This window comes from Orcinus orca, chromosome 15, assembly GCF_937001465.1.
Source record: "Orcinus orca chromosome 15, mOrcOrc1.1, whole genome shotgun sequence".
NCBI classification, from domain to species: domain Eukaryota; kingdom Metazoa; phylum Chordata; class Mammalia; order Artiodactyla; family Delphinidae; genus Orcinus; species Orcinus orca.
The window spans coordinates 65,651,115-65,671,973 of record NC_064573.1 but is presented as its reverse complement, the minus strand read 5'-3'; the positions used below and the strand labels follow the sequence as shown (position 1 = coordinate 65,671,973).

The 20,859-nt window shown below is 57.5% G+C and overlaps 2 protein-coding genes across 28 annotated transcripts in view; one reads left to right on the top strand and one right to left on the bottom strand.

The window, feature by feature from the left end:
• The window catches only part of SFI1 (SFI1 centrin binding protein), an 83,164-nt gene extending 79,833 nt beyond the window's left edge, over positions 1-3,331 (top strand). For 15 of the 20 annotated variants that reach the window (XM_033412840.2, XM_033412839.2, XM_033412844.2 and 12 more), the window contains 4 exons: positions 577-681; positions 783-996; positions 2,141-2,478; positions 2,950-3,331. In XM_033412840.2, the coding sequence (XP_033268731.2) occupies positions 577-681; positions 783-996; positions 2,141-2,478; positions 2,950-3,310 (1,018 nt within the window). In that variant the 3' untranslated portion in view covers positions 3,311-3,331. The other 5 variants (XM_033412859.2, XM_033412848.2, XM_049698040.1 and 2 more) reach the window with 3 other exon arrangements.
• The window catches only part of PISD (phosphatidylserine decarboxylase), a 37,187-nt gene continuing 19,601 nt past the window's right edge, over positions 3,274-20,859 (bottom strand). For 2 of the 8 annotated variants that reach the window (XM_049698054.1, XM_049698055.1), the window contains exons 2-9: positions 13,522-14,821; positions 9,739-9,944; positions 7,986-8,151; positions 6,262-6,498; positions 5,950-6,088; positions 5,571-5,717; positions 5,145-5,305; positions 3,274-4,558 (exon numbers count right to left, since the gene is read on the bottom strand). In XM_049698054.1, coding sequence (XP_049554011.1) covers positions 4,334-4,558; positions 5,145-5,305; positions 5,571-5,717; positions 5,950-6,088; positions 6,262-6,498; positions 7,986-8,151; positions 9,739-9,788 — 1,125 coding nt within the window. In that variant the 5' untranslated portion in view covers positions 9,789-9,944; positions 13,522-14,821 and the 3' untranslated portion in view covers positions 3,274-4,333. Of the gene's footprint in view, positions 4,559-5,144; positions 5,306-5,570; positions 5,718-5,949; positions 6,089-6,261; positions 6,499-7,985; positions 8,152-9,738; positions 9,945-13,521; positions 14,822-15,859; positions 16,011-20,859 lie in introns of those variants that run through there. The other 6 variants (XM_033412870.2, XM_033412873.2, XM_004283683.4 and 3 more) reach the window with 5 other exon arrangements.

Below are 20,859 nucleotides of genomic sequence, written 5' to 3'. Positions count from 1 at the left end.
GGCAAAGCTTGGATGGTACAGGAATGACACTGGGCCCCAAGAGTCATGGCCGAGCCACTCGGAACCCTCTGTACAGGATCCTGTGCCCCCATTCTTCGGCCCTAACCAAAGGGACCACAGCCTCTGTTCCTCCTGAGCGTGGGAGAGAATGTACGGTTCCTTAGCAAAGGAATGGGCCGTTGGGCAGCCCCCTCCCCCGCAAGACCTGGTAGTCTCCCCACGTCTCCCGTGACAGCCAGGAAACAGGTACCCTCTTGGAAACCCCACTTTTTTGTGACCTGGCCCCACCCCATCCCCACATGCTGTGCTGCTGTAGCTGACAAGGGCCCCATCTCTGAGCCTGCTCCAGCCTGGTTGCCTGGGTCAAGTGAGACAGCATGGGTGGAGCACCCGTCGCCAGCAGGCTCACTGGAATTACTAGAAGTTCAGTAGGGTGCCTGGGGCGGAGGCTTTCCTTCTCTCTTCAGTCTCCCTGTAAGATGGAAGGGGTCGGACTGGATTACCCCGCCCCACAGAGGTCTCAGGCTCCAAGCAGCCCCTGGGCAGCCTGGAGGAACAGCCTGTGTTTCTTCCCAGGAATGCTGCCCACTGGGCAAGAAAGCAACCGCGACGCCCAAGCTTCCTGCTGGAGCCCATTGAGAGCCAGACGCCCCTGGGGTGTGGCACCCTCGGGGCGCAGGGGTAGGTGGTGTGATTCTGGGGACTTTAGGGCCAGTGGCCCCCCTTCTGTCCTCCTCGGGAGGGTACCGCGCCTGACCAGCTCCTGTCTTCCCTCTGCTCAGGCCCGAGGCACTGTGGGAGCATGGCCTAGGCGAGGTCCAGCCAATAGGCCTTGTGCTGACAACACCCTTCCTGGCAAAGGCCCAGACAGCACTGGACCCAAGCAGCCCCCTGCCAAGCGCCCCTGGCCTGAAGCCGCCGCCCACAGCGAGTACAGGCCTGGAGCTGTTGCCCCCTTCTTCCTTCATGCTGCGTGGGGCGGAAGCACACGCCTGGGTAAGTCCCCCTGGTTACCTGGGGTCCTGTTCTTTGGTCTGGTCTTCGTGCCAGTGCTCTCCTTTGTGCGCTTGGTGCTGTAGCCACAGCAGTACTCATTGCTTCAGGAAGATGCAGGGAGGCCTGTGCAGGGGCCAGCATCCTAGGGGCACAGCAGGGAACAGCCCCCGAGGCCCATCCCTGCTCGTGACACTTACATGGTGGTGGAGACAAAAGAAACCCCAGCATGCAGACGAATGAAGAGACTGTGGATCATGGAGGGTCATACAGGCCCTGGTGATAAGTCTGGACTTTAAGAACAGGAAGTTGTGGAGGATGGTTGGCGGCTGTGCTCGGGTCCAGCAAAGGGTGCTGGTGGCTGGGACTGGGGTGCGGTGGCTGTGGATGTCGTGGGAGGCAGACTATGTAGGGCTTGCTCTGATGAGTCTGATAAGAGGGAAAGAAGGAATTGCGGATGGCTCCTGGGTTTCCGGCCTGAAAAGCTCAGGGAGTGATGCATTCTTTACTGTGAGAGGGAAGACGGAGGGTGGGAACCCAGCAGCTGAAGCATCACAAGTGTGTCTTGAACCTGTCAGATTTGAGGTAACGCAACAGATTCAGCCTGGCCTTCAGGAACAAGGTCAGGGCTAGAGATCAAAGTTAACAATTCGCAGCAGAGGTTGAAGGTAAAGAACTGATGGGGTCATGGGGAGGAGTGGGGCCGAGACTCTGGGGCCTGTGACGTAGGAGTCAAGGAGTTTGGGCAAGGAGGTGAGGAAGCAGGAGTGTGCATTGGGCTTGGGCCCCCCAAGGCGCTGGTGCCTGAAGAGCTGCGACCTAAGTAGGGGTGGGGAGAGGGTGGGGGATGGGAGAGTGTCCATTCCCACCAGAGGACATTGTCACCAGGAGGGAAGGGAGGAGGGTTGTAGCTGTGGTTGGACAAGAACAGTTGCCACTGAAATGCACGGTCATTGCAGGAGTGGGTGTGAAAGGTCAGTAAGGCTGGAAACAGCTGCTTGGGTGGTCGTGGGACTCTCTATTGGTGTCAGGTGCTGAATGAAGGGGCAGGACCAGGTGAGCTGGCCGCAGCAGGTGCAGGTGTGGGGAGCCCCAGCTCCCCACCTTTCTCCCACTTCCCTGCTCAGTGTTCATCCTTCTTTTACAGGCATCAGCCCAGCCGACGATACCTGGGCTTAAGTCCCAGGCCCCTTCATCCCTGGCCAGTGTCCCCAACCCCCGTCTGCTCCTTCCTGGGGACTTCACAGGCACCAGGCCTGGGCCTGGCTCTGACACTGCAGGTGTGTACCTGGGGCCTGTCAGTGCCTCAAGTGCTCAGGTCACTCCCGGCACCTGGAATCCCTGGGTTCAGCCCGGGCCCAGACAGGAGGATGGTCAAGATCAAGCTTATTCTCCTATTGCCACTGGCCACATGGACCTGGAGGCCGAGCTTGAGGGCATCCAGCAGCAACTGCAGGACTACCAGACCACGAAGCAGAATCTCAGGTGAGACCCAGAAACCCGCGTGGCACCCCATCCATGGGGAACAGGGGGAGTTGTCTGCCCAGTGATGGCCCCTGCATGCAGGCGGCACCTCTCCCCTTCCGTCCTGCTCAGGAAGGCCCAGGTTGGCCTTACCTTCAGGAAAAGCTGAGCAAAACTTTACACCTGTGTCTTGTGGAAGCCGGTGGTCTACCGGGCGAGTGTGACTGACACGGGATGATGCAGTGAGCCGCCCTGCTTTGTCTGGGTCCACAGCCCACGTACCCCACGGCCAGGCCTGGGACCCTCAGTGTGAGCAGCAACCTTAATCAGAGGGAAGCGGGCAGGTCCCACACGGCCAGCTCTGCACAGGGAAGAGGAGAGGGCGTTTCTGCGTGATGGTGGAACAGGAGCCCTTCTCCCTCCACCCACACCAGAAGTGTGCTGGGCCTCTGCCTGGGGCCAAGCCAGGCAGCAGGTGCGTTACTCCCTCAGGTCCTGCCAACGGCAAGCGAGCAGCCTGCGGCAGTGGCTGGAGCTGAGCCAGGAGGCGCCCAGGCCCGAGGACCAGGAAGCAGAGCAGCAGGTTCAGGAAGAACTGCAGGAGGTGAGACCTTGGGCAGCCCCCAGAAGGCTCCCAGGCGGGGCTTCCTCTCAGCCTGCCCCCTCAACCTCCCCAGGTGGAAGCGCAGATCCAGCAGCTGGCCTCCAAGTTGCAGGCCCAGCGCCAGCCCATCCGCACCTGTATCGCCCGCATCCATGCCCTGCGGCAGGCTCTGTGCTAGTCACCACCCCACGTCCAGGAACAGAATGCAAAACTGCAGCAAGTTTTTTTATTTCAAAATGTTGCAATTAAATGAATTACTGTTCAGAAGTCTCCCACTTTTCATACAAAAATACTGTGCTACTGATACAGTTGAAAAAGTTCAAATGGCTTCTCCTGCAGGAGAAATTCACAGCATCCCCAGGAAACATGAAATCTGGCCCTGTCCCCACAATCAGTGGCTCCCCAAGGACTGCGTACCTGTTGCCTGGGGACGGGTTTTCTAGGCACTGACATTCTCCCCTCCCCCACACATCAAATACACCACCAAGGTTCCTTTGCCTCCAACATAAGCCCCTGATCAATAGCAGCAACTTTTCTGTAGGTCTGGATTACAGGGAGGGGACCCAAGCTCTCCCCTGGCCCCAGCTGGGCCACCACCAGCTAGCTGCCTGCCCCTTTTGCTTTGGACACCACTGAGGGGGTTTGGTGATGGGTCCTGCCTACTGGAAAGAGGACCTGCCAGCTCCAGAAGGTCACTCAGCGGGGCCTGCAACGCCCTGAACCATTAGTGAGCACCCTCGGAAGTTGATGGCAGAGTCGGAGGTGATGCATTCAGCCATAAGTGCAAAGAGAGAAGACAGCTTTTCCCAACAAGCAGGTTGGGAGCAGTTGCATTAAAGGCCCTGGTCTGGGACCCACAGTCAGTGCCAGGAGGCACCTCGCCCCATGCAAGGGAGGCCAAAAAGCAGTGATAGGAGGAGCAGCAAGAAGGTACTTTAACTACCACTTATCTTAAAATGGAAATCAGAACAACTGAATGCTCAGCCAGGACATGTAGAATCTCCAGTTTATACAACACGTTAGAAAATCTCCAAGAGGGAATCAATCGTCCTGGCCTGCACTTTCTCTTCAGGTGGGTAGGGGGAAGATGTAGGTCTAGGACATGAGAGGGGCTCTGACAACCTTGTCGGCACCCTGGAACAGAAGTCACCCAGGTCCTGCCTGGTCAGACCCGATGGTCCCCTCCCTAGATAGCCTCAGAGGTTCCCCTTGAAAAGACCCTCACATTTCTGTGAAAAAGACCCCTCAGCAGCTGTGGCCATGAAAGAGGCTCTAGAGAGAGCCCAGAGCCTCCCCGAATCGGATTTTCTGTCCCGCTTTCAGCTTGAAGTTGAAGTCCTTGGGGGCCTCGAAGATGAGCACGATGGTGGAGCCCAGGTTGAACTCGCCCAGGTGCTCGCCCTTGCGCATGGGGATGCCCTCCTTGTTCATGTGCGTCACGAAGCTGAAGTCATTGTAGGAGCCCTTGCTGTACCGTGGGCTGTTTGTGTGCAGGTCCTGTGGGAGGCAGAGGCAGAGCACGTGGACCTTGAACACACCTCTGCTGCCGTCCCGAACCTGTCCCCCACCCTGCTCAGAAAGGGAGGTCCGGACAGCAGCTCAGGCCATGGACTAGGCCTAACCTGATAGCCCCTGACCAGCTCTGAACTGGAGGGAAATGGAGGATTCAGACCCCCAACTGTTCACTAGTACGAACGGTGCCACAACACCAGCACCCGGGGGGCTGAGGGGCAAACTGACACCAAGAGGGGAAGCCCCGCGGGCATGGGTACTGGCACCCCTCACACACTTGGCCTCCATCAGCATGCCCCACCCAAGTTCCCCTTGGGTTTCTGCAGAAGCAAAGTGCCAGGAAGGGAAGTTAATTCCCTCCCTCACCAGCCACCTCGAGACAGGGGTGGGTGGGGGATAAGCAGAGCAGGAGCTCAGGGCCCAGCCCCTCCTCAGGGCAGCTGCTCTGCACAGCCAGGCCTGGTGGGGGATGTGCCCTCCTAGAACTTACAGTCCAGATGGATCTGGCTGCACAGGAGACAGTGCAAGTGGCCTAGCCCTTGGGCTTCGGCAGGGTCTGGGCTCTGCTTACCCGGTCAAAGTAGATGCGGATGGAGCCCACGTTGGTGGCCCCAACAGCCGTCAGTGAGAAGAAGCCGTGTTTCCAGTCCCCAGTCAGGACTACCCGCTCATTGTGGCAGAAGAGCTCTTTGATCCAGCGGGCCATGCCGGGGTTCACGGACATCAGGGAGCCTGTGGGGACAGACACTGCCACTCCCTGCCCATCGGGAGGACAAGCCTCCCAGAGCCCAGTGTGTCTACTCTGGGAGGGCCCAAGACCCACTGTACCCCCATGTCATTCCAAATGCAGAGCAGGCTGGCTCCCAGCCTGCCCCTGCCACCCATGCCCAGCAGTCACCTCACAGCTTTGGAGCCTGCGTCTCCTGATACCAAGAAGCTGAGGACCTCTCTGAGTCCCCCAGGGGCAGGTCCCACCCATGTGCTGGCCCAGGCCTACCTGGGAAGTGGCGCCGGTGGGAGACAGTCCAGTCAGTGGGGGAATGGAAGCAGTGGTAGTCCCCGGGGGCCAGGTAGATGACGCAGTGGTAGAGCTCGTTCCCTTCTCGGGTGACCAGCTGGCTCCTGAAGGAGCCACAGGAGGTGGCTGTGGGGCAGACACGAACCAGGCGCTCAGACAAGCACTTGATGCTACCCAACACGGAGCCTGCGTGCAGCCTGGACACTGGCTCCAGGGAGGCCTGAAGCTGCGGGCAGAGTAACTACTGGTCCACAGGCCTCCCTCCCGGACCCACTCCCATCCCCACCCTCTACCCTCTGACATCCAGCGCAGCCACGCCACAGCACAGCTGCCTGGCCGCCACCAGGCCAGGACCCACCTGGTGGGAAGGGCAGGTCCTCAGTGGGGATGCGAGGGCCCAGGAACGACTCCAGTGAGTAGGTGACCCCCTTCACCTGCTCCACCTCGCAGTTCTTCACCTGCCCGAAGTTGAGGATCTTCCCATCCGATGGACTGATCTGGAAGGGCCAGGAGAGGCTCGCTGTGGGGGAGGGCAGGGGGCAGAGGGCAGGGCCACCTCCTTCTTGGGGTTTGGCCTGGGAGGAGTGCCCACCAGGCCACCTCTTCCTAAAGGCACAGCCAAGAGCTGCCTGTACGGAGGCAGGAGTAGAAGGTGGGGTTGGGGCCTCACCACGCTGTGGAGGTCGCACACTGGCCGGGCCTGTGGCTTCAGCTTGCGCCGGAAGAACTCGCTGAGGTTGCGGTAGTGGTGCAGGTCCTCCACGGCGGCCTCCTTCATGTTAACCCCGAAAGTCCAGATGTACAGGCTGTAGACGGGCCTGCGCAACCAGTGCGGCAGCTCCACTTGGTTGAGGCGGCCCCAAGCCCGCGATAGCAAGCGCGTCGGCACCGACTTGTACAGGGCCACCTGCAGGCCGCGGGCAGGCGGGTGAGTCAGCCACACCGGGTGAGTCAGCCACACCGGGTGAGTCAGCCACACGGTGTGCTCACCCCCCAACCCCCCTCCTCCCCATCAGCCGGTACCCTCTCCCCTCCCCATGGGGGCCACCTCCCGAGGCCTGAGCAGCTTGTCCCCACGAGGGCTTTGTGACATGGTCGTCTCTCACCAGGAACCAGACTGAGCTTCCAAATCTCTCATCTCTCACACACAGTACTGGCCAGGCCTGTGACACAGTGACTTACAGCTCACCTGTCAGCCATTTCCTGCAGACTTCCCACAGCAGCTACCCCACTCCCTCCCCAGTCCCCGGGGAGACTGGCCAACACAGCCTCACTTCTTGAGGTGGGGAGGGGCAAACAGATCTGACACAGTCACACAGGCCGTGGCGCGGGCACTACTGCCCGAGTCCCAGACCAGCACAGAAAGGAGAGGCCTCTGGTGTGTGGGCAAGTCCACAGCCCAAAGCGCATGTGCTCGTCGCCCCCCACCCTGAGGTTGGGGACTCATGCAGACGGGTTGACCACTGACACCTGCGCTCCGAGGACCTGGACACGCCCGCCGAGCCCACCTGTCCACACAGCTGTCCCCACCTGGTGCTCCTCCAGGAGGCAGAGGGGACTCGGCCTCTCAGTCGGACCCTCCAGCCAAACTCAGGGCCAGACGACCCAGAAGGGGCAGCCTCTTAAACCTCAAGTGCCTCTGCCATAGTGGGACGTGCTTCTAATTGGTGGCTGCTGCTTGCTGAACACAACCAAGACACCAAGTCCCCAAAGCATAAAAGCAATTCCACTCCAACTTTAAACACCTTTAAAGAGGCAATAAGTTAGCGGCTCCCAGCACTCCCAGCTGACGCCCATCCGCGGGGGCAGCCCAGGGCTGCCCTATGACCCCAGGCCTAATGCCCAGAGGTGCCCCTGAGCTTTCAAGCCCTGGCAACGCCCACCTGGGCTGTCCAAGGGCCTGGGAGCAGGGTTTCTTCCTTGGGGCCAGCTTGCCTGAGAGCCGGGCGCAGCCAGGCCGTTCCCTCACACAGCCCTGCCTGGGGCTCCTGGGTCCTCAAAGGCATCCTCACTCAAAGGGGCCCACACAGGCTCCAGCCTCCCTGAACCACCCTCTGGCATCCAGAAATTAATTTGGATTCTTCTCAAAATCACCCCTAAGCTCTTTTCAGGCACCATTTTCTGAATGCCCAATGTGGGTTCTTTCCAGAAGCAGAGTCCCCACATGGCAGAAATGCAGGCAGAGACAGCAGGCAGTGGACGGTGGGCCGTTACAGTCACCTGTCTGCAGCCCACCCTCTCCACAGGCTCGCCTTCCAATGTGACCCTGCTGGAGCGCTCAGGCCCCACAGCACCACCTCTGATCTGACAAATGTCTTCTCCTCCTCGGTCTCCTGGGCCCCAACCTCAGGCCTGCCTGGGGGGAGGCCAGGCCAGCAGCCCCTGCACACTTACCCTGCTCACGGGTCTCCATCCCACCCTGCTGAGTGGCCTGAGGGCGCCAAGGGGCAGGAGGTAGTAGAGGACCGTCAGGGGCCAGGAGCGCAGTTTCAGGGCGGGTTTGGACATGCAGCTCAGCTGTCCCAGCCTTCGCCTCAGGGCCAGCTGGGGGAAGTACAACCTGCAGGGCACATGTCCGCACACAGCCAGGGTCAGTGGAGGACTGGGGGCCCCACCTCACCCTCAGCAGGCTCGCCTCTCGATGGAGCCAGGCAGCACCAGCCAAACTCCTTCATCCCAACCCCACTCTGAGGTGGGGGCTTGGCTGCCTCTGGTCGGCAGACTCACTTCCCAGTCTCCCCACCTGCCTGTCAGCTGAGACACATAGGGTGAGGCGCCTCTCAGATGGAGTAGCTTCTGAACCTGGCAGGGACCCCGGAGAGGACCTTGGGGCTGAGTGCACCAGGAAGATGGTGCAGAACCTGCCTTGCGGCTCCCTACCGGCCTGGGGCCAGCTCTGCCCACACAGGCTCCAAGGAGAGCTAGTCTGATCCCCCTTAGCCCCTGGCAGCGCAGGATCTGGGAAAATCTCTTCATGGCTCCAAGCATCTTATTTCCTCATTTGAGGGGCCTGACAAGATCACAAAGGAACACACAAACATGCACAAGCACTAGTGCGCGTGTACACACACACACACACACACACACACACACACACACACACACGCTACTGCTCCATCCATCCCCGTGCTCTTTCTGCATCAGGTCAGGTTCTCCAAAACGATCCAGAGGTTGGTGGGGATAAGCTCCCCGCCAACCCTCAGGCCACCTTCCAGGTCTGCTGGGGCCACATACACCTGACCCAGGCCCCTCCTTCCAATAAAGGTAGGTGGGCCTTCCCCAGACCCCACCAGCTCAAATTCAGCGCATTAAGCCAGGCTCAGCCTCGAGGGAGCCAGACTCTGGGATGAGCCTTTCCACTGGAACCCTGGCCCTCCTGAGGCATGACACTGAGGCCCAAGTTACCTTGCCACATGCCTAGGACCTAGAAAGTGCTCCTGAGGCCCCAGTGTGGCCATCACAAGATCACACTGCTACCCACTCTGAGAATGTCCCGGGGCTTCGGTTTCCTCATCTACAGAAACACTGCGTTCAACTGGAGAATAAGGCTCCATCTGTGCCTGTGTGCTCTCAGAGAAGCTCTGTCCTCTGCCCCCAATTGCTCAACAAACCAAGGAACAAAGAGGCACCTCAGCTGATATGAAAAGCAGAAAAAAATGGAGAACTGAGCCGAAGGCCAGGCCCTGCAGCTCAATGGTGGCCCTGGGAGGCGCTGCTTCTCCACTGCTCACCAGACCCCCTGTGTCCACTGTCTCTCCCATCCCACCCCCTCCAGCTTTAAAAAGGTCTGGCAAGTGGGTAGGGGCCAAGCAAAGCCTGACACATCACTGCTCTCCCCTGGGCTCCCCCCATCCACCTCGCTCTCTGCAGAAGTACAGGGACCAATCTCGGAGGAGCTGCGCTGCAGCGGGGTGGGGGCGCAGCGCAGACACTGGCCCACCAGCCTGCTGGCCCCCCAGTACCTGAAATGGGCTCTCTGACTCAGGTCCCCCGGGCCGGGCCCCTCCAGCCGCGGGGGCTGGTACCCTGGCCCCCTGCTGCCGCCACCACCTCCACCACGGGGCCGCTGGACGTGAACTCTGACCTTTCGGAGGTCAAGGCGGGGCGAGGCCAGGTTAGGATGCAGGCGTGGCCCGCAGCATCTCACCATTTTGCCGCGCGGAGCTCCGGTCCTCGCCGCGCCTCTGACTGACACATGGTGGGCGGCGCAGGGAGGCAGTGCCAGGCTCACTCCCTTTGTCTCTCCTCCTTCCTCCCTTCCCCCCCGGAGCTCCTGCGCTGTCACCGCTCCTCGCCCTGGCGGCTGCGGCTGGGGGACCGCTCCCTGGCTAGGTCCAGTCCAACGGATCAGGGCTGTTGCAGAGACAGGCACCCATCACACACCTGCTCGGCCTGCGCACCGGCCCCGCCCTCGGCCCGTTCTGTCCCTGGCCTGGCTGCCTGCCTGCTTCCAGCAGGGAGGGGACCCGGCGCCTCTGAACCCAGGAGCACAAGCGGGAATCTGAGCCCCGCGCTCCAGGCGGGCGCCCAGCGTCGGCCTGTCTGCGGCCCCGGCGGCCCCTCCCTCGCTGGGACCTGACCCATTTTCCTTTCAGATGACAAAGTAGCATCTGAGGGATGAGGGCGCAGGAAGGCGGGAGAGGCACGGCAGTGAGACCCCAGCATCTGGCCTGCTCCGGCTCTCTCCTCGTCGTCGTCCCCAGCCCCCGCCTCAGGGTCCCCCATACCTGCCTCCTCTGAAGAGGGGCACCAGGGCGACCTCAGGGAAAACGGCCACCCCGCCTTCCCATCTCTCTCGGGAGGAACAGCACTTTGGTCCGCGGCCGCCCAGCTCCCTGAGAGGACGCCCAGCCTCTGCAGATCACAGGCAGGGGGAGAGCAAACATTCTGCAGCCTGGGAGTCACAGCCCCGCCCAGCGCAGCCCCCAACCCACGTGCCCCACGTCGTCTTTAGATGAAGACATGCGGGGTCCCAGGGCTGCTCCGAAGGCAGAGAACTGACCCGGCCCAGGCCCCCACGCCAAGACTGAACAGGAGGCCCCAACTCGGACATAGCTCGACCCTCACAGGCTGAACTTCTGAGGTCCTGGGCAAACCCACCTCAGCCAAGGAGGTGAAAACCGCCAGCCTGACACCTGCCAGATCTCTAGGTGTGAGTGGCCATGGGGCTGGATGAGGCTGACTAAGGTTTGGACGTTAGCATGGATTTCCACCCCTGCCAAGGCCCACCCCACCTCAGACCAGGACCCCTCGGCAAGCTCATCTCCCCAGGCTACCCGCCTCGCTGAATGGCCGTTGAATGGCAGGAGGGTGCCCGCACAGGCCTCCTCCTGCCCAAGGCCCCATGGACACTCTGGCTTTTGCCTGGCCAGGCTCGAGCTGAGGTCCCGCTAAGTCCCTTCCTACAGCCCACCTGCCGAGCACAGCCCCACCCACCTGCGGAGCACAGCCCTGCCCCGCCCTCCCAGCCTCGGGGCCCCAAACTCGCCTCCCGGTGGCTCCCCAGGAAACAGGCCCAGCGGGGTGATGGGCAGTCAGGTTTGCGCCTGAAGCTAGGCTCCAGGACAAGGCTCTCTCCCCGACTCTAGAAACTCTAGAAAGCTTGGGCTGCTCGCACACCCGGGATTCACAGTGGGGGCTGGCGACGCCTTGTGGGCGGGGATGGGAGCCAGGCCTCCTCCTCCCAGTTTTCCACAGTGGGACCTTGACCGCTGCAGGATGTTGTCAGAAAGGCACATTCAGGAAGCCACAGACAAACCCAGCTTGGCCCAAGACCTCAGGACCTCAAAGCAGATCCCCCGTGTGTGCCTTTGCATTGCATTCTCCCCCAAGGCCTCCAGTCCAGGGGCCTGACCGGGCCACACAGCCCACCAGGGCAGTGGAGGGGACTCTGGGGGACCAGCCCAAGGAGCTGCTATCCTGGAGAGACTCCAGGAACTGCCCTGAGAAGCTGGGCAGGAGGTCTTCATGCCTCAGTCCTGTCTCTGTCACTACTCTACTTCCTCTTCTAAAATGAGACACTGAGACCAGGGTCAGGTTTCTTTTAAATCACCAGTGTTCCCCAAAAGGCCCCCAGCAAGCTGACATGAATTCAGCTGTCCACCAGGAAACGGGCCAACTCCCTCTGACTAGCTCAGAGCCGCAGGACGGAGGGAAGGGGGTCCCTAGAGGTCACCCCTTTTCACTTCCCAGGAGCAGAGCCACTTCCTCAACCAACAGTGCTCCCAGCATCCCCATCTCAGAGCCCCACTTGCCCTCTGCGCCTACAGTGGCCTTTGGAGGCCAAGCTAGAGCTTTCTCCCTTTCTGGTTCCCTGAGTGCAACTTGGGGAGTTCAGGCCTGAAGGAGGAGCCTGCAAGGAGAGCGCCCTGAAGCAGAGAAGTACAGACCCCTTCCCTCTCTCCTGAGAGTCTCAAGGACACTCTGTGGAGGTGAGTTTGGGGCTATGACCAGTAGGACTTTAAAGTCATTACATGGCCATATGGAACATGAGAACACAGAGGCTTTGGTGGGGGGCAAGGACAATCTGGTTACTGTGATCCTGGACGCCCTCCCCCCACCCTCGCCCTGAGAGCTAGGAAAGGCCTTGCAAGTCACACGTGCTCTCTGAGTCTCAGTTTCCTCATCTGGAAATGCAAAGGGTCCTTCCTCCTGCTCACCCGCCCTGAGTCTCACATCAAAGCTGTGACCAAGGCCAAGAACAACTCTGCTTAGAAACCCCATGCCTCTCTTCCATCCAAGAGCTTAGTGCAGCCTCACCCCCCAGACCTGGCTCCCAGTGCCTCCCCTCCCTTTCCAAACCCACGCTCTGGGAGGACAGAAGTTTGCTACCGCTGGGAAGATGGAAGGAACAGGGCAGAGGAGGCAGTTCTGACAGAGGAGCCCAAACCACAGGGGCAGCGATGATGTGAGTAGGAAGGGATGGCTCAACAGGACCATGCTGGGGGGAGCTCACCTTTGTCAGGACATGCTGTTCTGGGGGTTCACACCCCAGAGGTGCTGCAACATCCCCACCCACCCCTCACCGCCCTAGATGAAGGCCTTGCAACCCTGCACGTGTCCAGCCCGAGAGCCCAAGGATGTGCTCCTGCTCCCTGAGTGGAAAGCTCACCGGGTGCCAGTTACCTGGCCTGAAGCCTCAGCAGAAACCCCCAGTGCCCCCCAAAACATGTGTCCCCAGCCTGACTTGCTGTGCACACTCCCGGCTCTGGAGGGCAGGGCTGCTGGGTAGCTGTGTCCAGGTGGGGCCACCAACCATTCCTCCCCTGAGTTCCAAGGCTAGAAGCTGACAAAATGTCAGAAGTAGGGAACCAGGAAAATGGATTCTCCCAGGTGAAACGGGTGAGCCATCTTGGGGAAGCCTTGGGCGAGAGAAGAGGAAGCAGAGAGAAGGATCCAGAGGCACCTCTTTCAAGGGCGGTAGAGATGGGGACAGGACTCGGCAAGACTCTTTCTTAAATCCCCTGAAGGAAAGCAACCTTCTCTGGGGCAATCCTTGGCACTAGCGGGGAACGGGGTCCTGGGAAGGGCAGAGTGTCACCCCCTCCTGCCCCTTGGCTGGTACATGGTGACAACTGCAGCATGTCCGGGTCCCACCGAGGAACACTGCTGCTTCCCTCCCCCTCTGGCGCCCGTCCCAGACCCTTCGGGCAGAACTGAGGAAATGGGCGCAGGAGGACATCGAGCCGCCCGCAACGCCCACATTTCCCTTTTCCGGGCCGGGAGGCAAGGAGATGCTACACGACGCGAAGGAAGTGAGCTCATCCTGCCCGGCCCCGTGACCCACCGTGTGGGGCCAGGGAAGCCACACTCGATCGGGGTTGGGGGGTGGGCTCCTCAGGCCCCAAGCGGTGAGGGGCGACCGGCCTCCCGGCTACGCGAGCAGGCCTTCCGCTTGCGCGGGACGGCTCGGCCGCGGCCGCTCACTCACCAGCAGGTGGTCCGCTCCGCTGGCTTCCGCGGCGCCGCGCACAGGCTGAACTCGCAGGGAGGCGCCGCTCCTCGCTCCTCGGAAGCCTGACTGCGTGCGGGGGCTCGGCTCCACCCAGTCAGGGGCAGCGGCAGGAGACCGGACACCAGGCTCGCTAGTCAGCTGCGCCCCGCCCCCCAGCCTGGGGTTCCTTTAAGGGAAGGGGCGGGGCCAGGGGAGCGGCGGGAACAGGCGACCGGCAGGCGGCCACAGGACTTCGCGGGTGCCTCCTGAGGGCGGGGCTGGGCTCCCTGGGCCGTGAGCGCCTCCCACACACCCCTCCGGGCCGCCAGGGCCTCCACGTGCTGCGGACCTCACCCGAGGGCCGGCTTCTCTAGACTGAACACAAAGCCACCTCCAGACACCTTTTCTAGCCCTCAAAGCCCTCGCTCCTTCATACACCCGACCCTGAAGACAAAGGCTGCTCCTCACCCCACCCCCTCTCCTCCAGGCAGACACACCCTGACACACAAAAGCCCCTGGTGCAGACCAGCAAACAAGACGCAGTGGGCAAGGTCCACCCCCGCCCAGCACGTAGGCTTCCTAGCGGGGATCAAGACCTGTGGGGTGATTCTCACCTTATCTTTCTACCCCACTAGATGGTACCCCACTGCAGGGTCAGCACCCTACCCCCATGCCCACTGAAAGCAGGCAACGTGGGATGGAATGAACCAGCTTAACACTTTTTAGGGGAGGGGGAGGGTCCAGCGGGGAACACCACCACTACTCAACCACAAAAAGCATGTGGAATTCAGGAGCCTGATTAGCTGAACAACCCCAGCTTCTTTTGACCACTGGGAATTTAGTTTCTAAAGCAACATTTAGACCCGGAAGAGAGCTGACAGGGCTTGTGAAGAGATGGGCAGCTCAGCCAAAGCAGCCTGGAAGAGGACACAGCAACATGCAGACACAGCCCCACACACCTGCCCCCTCATCTGGATCCAGCCCAACCAAGTGCTCCATAACAAGCTGGAGGGATCCTTGGGACGCCAGTAGGAACTGGGAGGCAGGGAGGTGCACAGCCCACTCAGCCTCCTAGCCTGGGCTCACAGCATTCTCGGAGCCCCAGCGAGACTTTAGACCCCTGCTCACCTCAGAGCTCCAACCAACCACCACTCGAGATGGAATAAAAAGGAGTTAAAAGCACAGGAAGATGCTGACACACAATCTTAGCAACACTAAATTCCAGAACCAGAAATCCAGGAAGACCGTCCTGACTTCCCCAAAGCCTGCAGTGCATCCAGCAGGACCGAAGTTAGACCTAAGGGGGAAAAACAAGTCTGGATCAAAAGCCCAGATTCTTATTCGCTGAGCGGCCTGTGGAGCGCTGATGCTCTCCACTGTAAAATGACCAACTAGGCCGCTCCACGTGGACCAGAACTCCTCTGTAATCATTCAAAGCCTCTCAGGCTGACTGGTGTCTAGGAAACTCATAAACCAGCCCACAGGTCTGCCCTGAGATTAGCCCGCCCAGCCTTCTAACCTGCCCTCCACCACGTACATCTCAGGAGGGAAATGCCTTCTGGACAATATTCCAGACAATACTCAACATAATTTCTGGGAGTAAGAAAAACCCCCTTGGAAAGTTTACTCTCCCAGCCCAAATGAGGTCCCTTCCGGTCACCCACACTTGGTCCTTAATTTCTAGTCCTCCCACCTTCTTTGGACTCCCCTGGGCGGGAGTGCCACCTAGTGCCACTGCGAGGCTCTGCAGGCCCCAGGCCACTTGGCCGCAGCACCTGTGGACAGGCCAACCTCCTCAGGCAACCCACTGCCACTCCCCCGCTCCTTGCAGAGTGAACTCCGTGCCCTGCTGTGCCAGAGGACAGAAGGGAGTGGCGGGGCAGGGGTGGCAGGTGCTCTCTGTTAATTCTCATTCCCTGGGGGCCGATGGAGGCCCCTCGAAGAAGAGAGGTGATGGTCGGTGTCCCAAGGCTGGCACGAGGAGCCAGGGGCAGGTTATCAGCCTCACAGAAGCCTGGGCAGGAGCCCAGACAAGCACGGACTACCCTCAGGTGATTCCTTCATCTGAAGGCTTCTCACAGCCCTGCCAAATTCTACCTTCGTGTTCTCGAATGTTTCCTAGCAATCCCACCAGCCCAGATGACTTCTCTGCCACCCAGGCAGCGAGGAGGGTGCAGCAGGGTAAGGAAGCCCAGCAGAAAGCTCCCTCCAGGCAGGAGCCCAGCCTTGTCCATTCCTTCTCCCCTTAGTGGTGCAGGCACAGAGCACCCCCTTGGGCTGGAGGAGGCAAGGGAGAGGAAAGGCTGGAGTGGCTGCCACAGCTCCTGGCACATACCACGAAGGAGGTCCCTGAGGCCTTGAGATGTCCTCCTGCCCTGGAATGAGGCCAGGATTCTCTGAGGTCAGAGCTGGGCAGGCAGCAGGGTCTACTTCCCACCAACTTGACTGTCTGCCCATTTTAACATCCAGAACTGTCTTCTCAACACCTATTAGGTAAGAGGTAAAATAGTACTTACTGAATCTCCACCCCCTGCCAGCATAGGACCAGGTATTTATTTACACGTATGTCATTCTCATTTAACAGTAGCCTGTTCACAGAGGGGAACAATAAAGCTATAAAAATTACAGGAAGTTTAAAAACATGCAAAACATGTTCTACACTGTCCAAGGTCATGGACTCGTGGAGCGAAGGAAATGCCAAGTGCAGATCGACAGGGTAGCGGTGAGCGACGTGGGAGACCTGACAGGCTGATCTGGCTTTATTCCTTTTCAGAACTGTAAAGTCACACCTCACATTTAAAAAATACTAAACTGAGGGCAGAAACAAGGAAGCAGTGCTAACGCACCCCATGGCCAGACGAGATGACAACAAACCAGATGTGCTCAGATGTGGACTGAAGTGTTTAGGGGTGAAGTTTCATAATGTCTGCTATGTACTTTCAGTGGCTCAGAGGAGAGTCTGTACATATGCATAGAGACAAAGCAGATACGAGGAAACATTAATAACTGGTCACTCAAGCAGTGTGTGTGGGTAACAATTCTCTCAACTTTTCTACTCTGTTCAAAAGTGTTCACAATAAAATACTGGAAGACTTTGCTTTAAGCCACAGAAAAACCTCTAAATTCTACTAGGGAGAAAAACTCAAGACCACACTCAGCATACAGCGCCTCTCTGGCCCTGAGGCAGCATCATGCCCACCACTCCTGCTTCATGAGGCGGGTGGGGCAGTTCCGAGCCGAACCCCTCCCTCCTGTCCAGGCAGCAGCCCTCCGATGACCACAGCCCACTCTGCAGCCTAGGGCCCCATCTCTGCAGAGTCAGCTCCTTGGTTTGCAGGAGGAGGGACACATGGATGGCTTCTTCCCCAAAGGGCCCCCCTTTCTACCAGGCCAGCTTCCCCACCGCCTGCACCTCTGTCCTCAAGACCCGTGAAGGCAAAAAGGACTCCTCAGAAGCACCAGAGACCAAGGGAAATCTGCCACCAGATGCCACCCTTCATGGAACAGGAAACCCCGGCGGGAGGGGGGCGGCACACCTGGGCACTCCCCCCATACACACCTGCCATCCAGGTCACCTGGTGACCTGGGCTTACAGACGCTACACACCTTCCACCCCTCTTGGTAAGAAGCACTTATGAAGGTCTGTTCCCCCCTTTGACTTATAGGGACAAAAAGGACAGCATATCTGAAATCATAGCTGCCACACAAACGCAGACTGCGATGCTCGGGCACAGGCGGTGGCCTTCCAGCTCCAGTCAGTGTTGCTCCCTTGAAGCCAGTTCTCCAGAGAGGCCTGGTGGCGACCACCCTCCCCACTGAGGCCAAACGCCAGGCCCAGGTAGCCCAAATAAGGTAGCCGGGCTCTTTGACCCCAAACCCTGACCTTTTTCAGGAAGGACACCATGAGTTCCTGAAAAGAAACTCATGGAAGCGTCCCCTCCTTCATGCGCGGCACTCGGCCTGCTCGAGGCTCCAGTTCTAAGGGCAGGGCGTACTCCTGGTCTGACCAGAGCCAGAGGAATGTGGTGGATTCCTTGTTCCGTGCTATTCAGACTAAACGTTAAACTTACAAATACTCTGAGCCAGTATAGACAGAGAATAAACACATGAAAATGTTGAAGTGGACTCACATTTAAAGAAAAGCAAATTACAAACTGTATTAAGGTATGATTCTTGATGTTCCCTATTTCCTCCACTGCTCTCAGTAAAGAGCTACTCCACCCCTCGCATCCATTCAAGTCAAAACTCACGAGTCATTTTCAATTTCTCTCTCCCCTCGTATGCAATCCATCAGTGCATCCTGTCCACTCTCCCCTCAAAACATACCCAGAATCGAATGTGGAATCTAAAAAATACAGCAAACTAGTGAATATAACAAAAAAGAAGCAAACTCACAGATATAGAGAACTAGTGGTTACCAGTGGCAGGGGGGTGTGGGTGGGGAGGAATATTGGGATAGGAGAGTAAGAGGTACAAACTATTAGGTATAAAATAAGTTACAAGGACTTCCCTGGTGACGCAATGGTTATGAATCTGCCTGCCCAATGCAGGAGACACGGGTTCGAGCCCCGGTCCGGGAAGATCCCACATGCCACAGAGCAACTAAGCCTGTGTGCCACAACTACTGAACCTGCACTCTAGAGCCCGAGAGCCACAACTACGGAGCCCGCGTGCCACAACTACTGAAGCCCACATGCCTAGAGACCACGCTCCGCCACAAGAGAAGCCACCGCAATGAGAAGAATGAGAAGCCCGCGCAGTGCAATGAAGAGTAGTCCCCGCTAGCCACAACTAGAGAAAGCCCGCACACGGCAACGAAGACCGAACACAGCCAAAAATAAGTAAGTTAATGAATTAAATAAGTTGCAAGAATATACTGTACAACATAGGGAATATAGCCAATAGTTTATAATAACCTTAAAAGGAGTTTAACCTTTAAAAATTATGAATCACTATATTGCACACCTGTAACTTATACTGTACATCAACTATACTTCAATAAAAAAATACCAGAATCGAGTGCCTCCCCCCTACCCCAACTCCACTGCTCCCCACTCTGATCCAGGCCACCACCTTCTCTTGCTGGGATCCTGTCAGAGCCTCCCAACAGGTCCCCTAATCTGTCTCCATAGCAGCCAGGACAACTGGATCAGAACCCAGATCACTCAGCACTCACTCAGAGGACAGGCTGAGCTGGCGCCACGGGTCCTCCTGCCCTCCTACCTTCCTGCCTTCTGTGCCTCCAGCCACAGGGGCTCTTTGTTCTCCCTAAACAGAGACAAGTGTTCTCTATCCATCTCAAGCCTCTACTTGGACCACTCTCCCGGCCCCTCAGATGCCCTCTCAGCCCACACGGCACTAAGCGGGGCCTTCCTTCCTTCCCTGACTGCCTTGGTCCCAGCCCAGCTCTGCCCCAGCCTGAGACACTGTGCCCTTTACCTATGTTCTCTCCACGGCCTTTCAACCACTAGACATGTCCATGTGTCCATCTGTTTCTCAGCTATCTCAGCCCCTAATAAGGGAAGCTCTCTGAGGATGGGAGCTCTAGCTCTACCAGTGGATCCCCAGCATCTCAACAGGGCCTGGCATATGGAAGGAGCTCAAAGATCTGTTGAATGAAGCAGCAAATGCAAGAAGAGAGGAATGGTGTTCATCTATGACAACTGTTTCAGTAACACCCAGTGTGGTTCATATACCCAACAATGCCTATTACAAACAGGTACAATAGTTTTAGACGGCAAACATGTAGCAAAAATCGTGCAGGTGCCCAGACCCCTTCAGACAGCAATTCTACACTGAGGCATTCAGCCTGAGGAAAAGGCCTACGTGCAAAGATGTGCTCTACAACGTTAATCACGATGGTAAAAACCACCAGGGCACCAGAATCCACTATGGTAGCAGAGCCACTTAACGTATGTAGTTACATGAAGTCTTGCAAAATCATCATATGTAGCAATATGTATAAGGTAAAAAAGGCAAGATACAAAACAGGAGTAGCTGACCCCTGAACAACACAGGTTTGAATGCGTAGGTCCACTTATAAGCAGACTTTTTTCAATAAATACGTACTACAGTACTACGTAATTGGAGGATGTGAAGCCACGCATACCGAGAGCAGCCTGTAAAGTTATACGCATATTTTCAGTCGCTGGGGGGAGGGGAGTCAGTGCCGCTAACACCCGCATTGTTCAAGGGTCAACTATATCCATTTAAAAAAACAGACAGACATCAAGTGAAAAATAAAGCCCGTGATTATGCAACAAGTCGTCAGGTGAGAAGGGATGGGAATCATGACTGTCCTCCCAGTTCTCCAACATTCTGTCAGAGCGTTACATCACCTCTGTCATTTACAAGAGAATGAGACTGACTTCCAGAAGGGGGCCAAGACCATTCAATGGGAATGTGCTGGGAAAACTGCACATCCCCATGAATGAAGTCAGATACTTAACCTTACACGATATAAAAAAACAATTCAAAATGGATCAAAGACCTAAACATAAGACTTAAAACTATAAAATTCTTAGAGGAAAACAGGAGAAAATCATGACACTGGATTCAGAAATGATTTCTTAGATATGACACCAGAAACACAGGAAATAAAAGTATAAATAGATAAATTGGACTTCATCAAAAGATATGATCAAGAGAGTAAAAAGATAAGCCATAGAATAGGAGAAAAATATTTGCAAATACATATACCAGATAAGGGTCTAGTATCCAGAAAAATAAAGAACTCCTGCAACTCAGCAACGAAAAACCACACAATTCAAAAATGGACAAAGGGGGACTTCCCTGGTGGTGCAGTGGTTAAGAATCCACCTGCCGGGACTTCCCTGGTGGTACAGTGGTTAGGACTCCATGCTCCCAATGCAGGGGGCCTGGGTTCGATCCCTGGCCGGGGAACTGGATCCCACATGCGTGCCGCAACTAAAACCCGGTGCAACCAAATAAAAAAAAAAAAAAAAAAAAAAGAATCCACCTGCCAATACAGGGGACATGGGTTCAAGCCCTGGTCTGGGAAGATCTCACGCACCACAGAGCAACAAAGCCCATGCACCACAACTACTGAACCTGTGCTCTTGAGCCCGTGCTCTGCAGCAAGAGAAGCCACCGTAATGAGAAGCTCGCGCACCACAACAAAGAGTAGCCCCCGCTCGCCACAACTAGAGAAAGCCCGCGTGCAGCAACGAAGACCCAACGCAGCCATAAATAAATAAATATTTTTAAAAATGGACTAAGGGCTTGAATAGACGTTTCTCCAAAGATATATAAATAGCCAATAAGCATGTGAAAGGATGCTCAACATTACTAGTCATTAGGAAATGAAAATCCAAA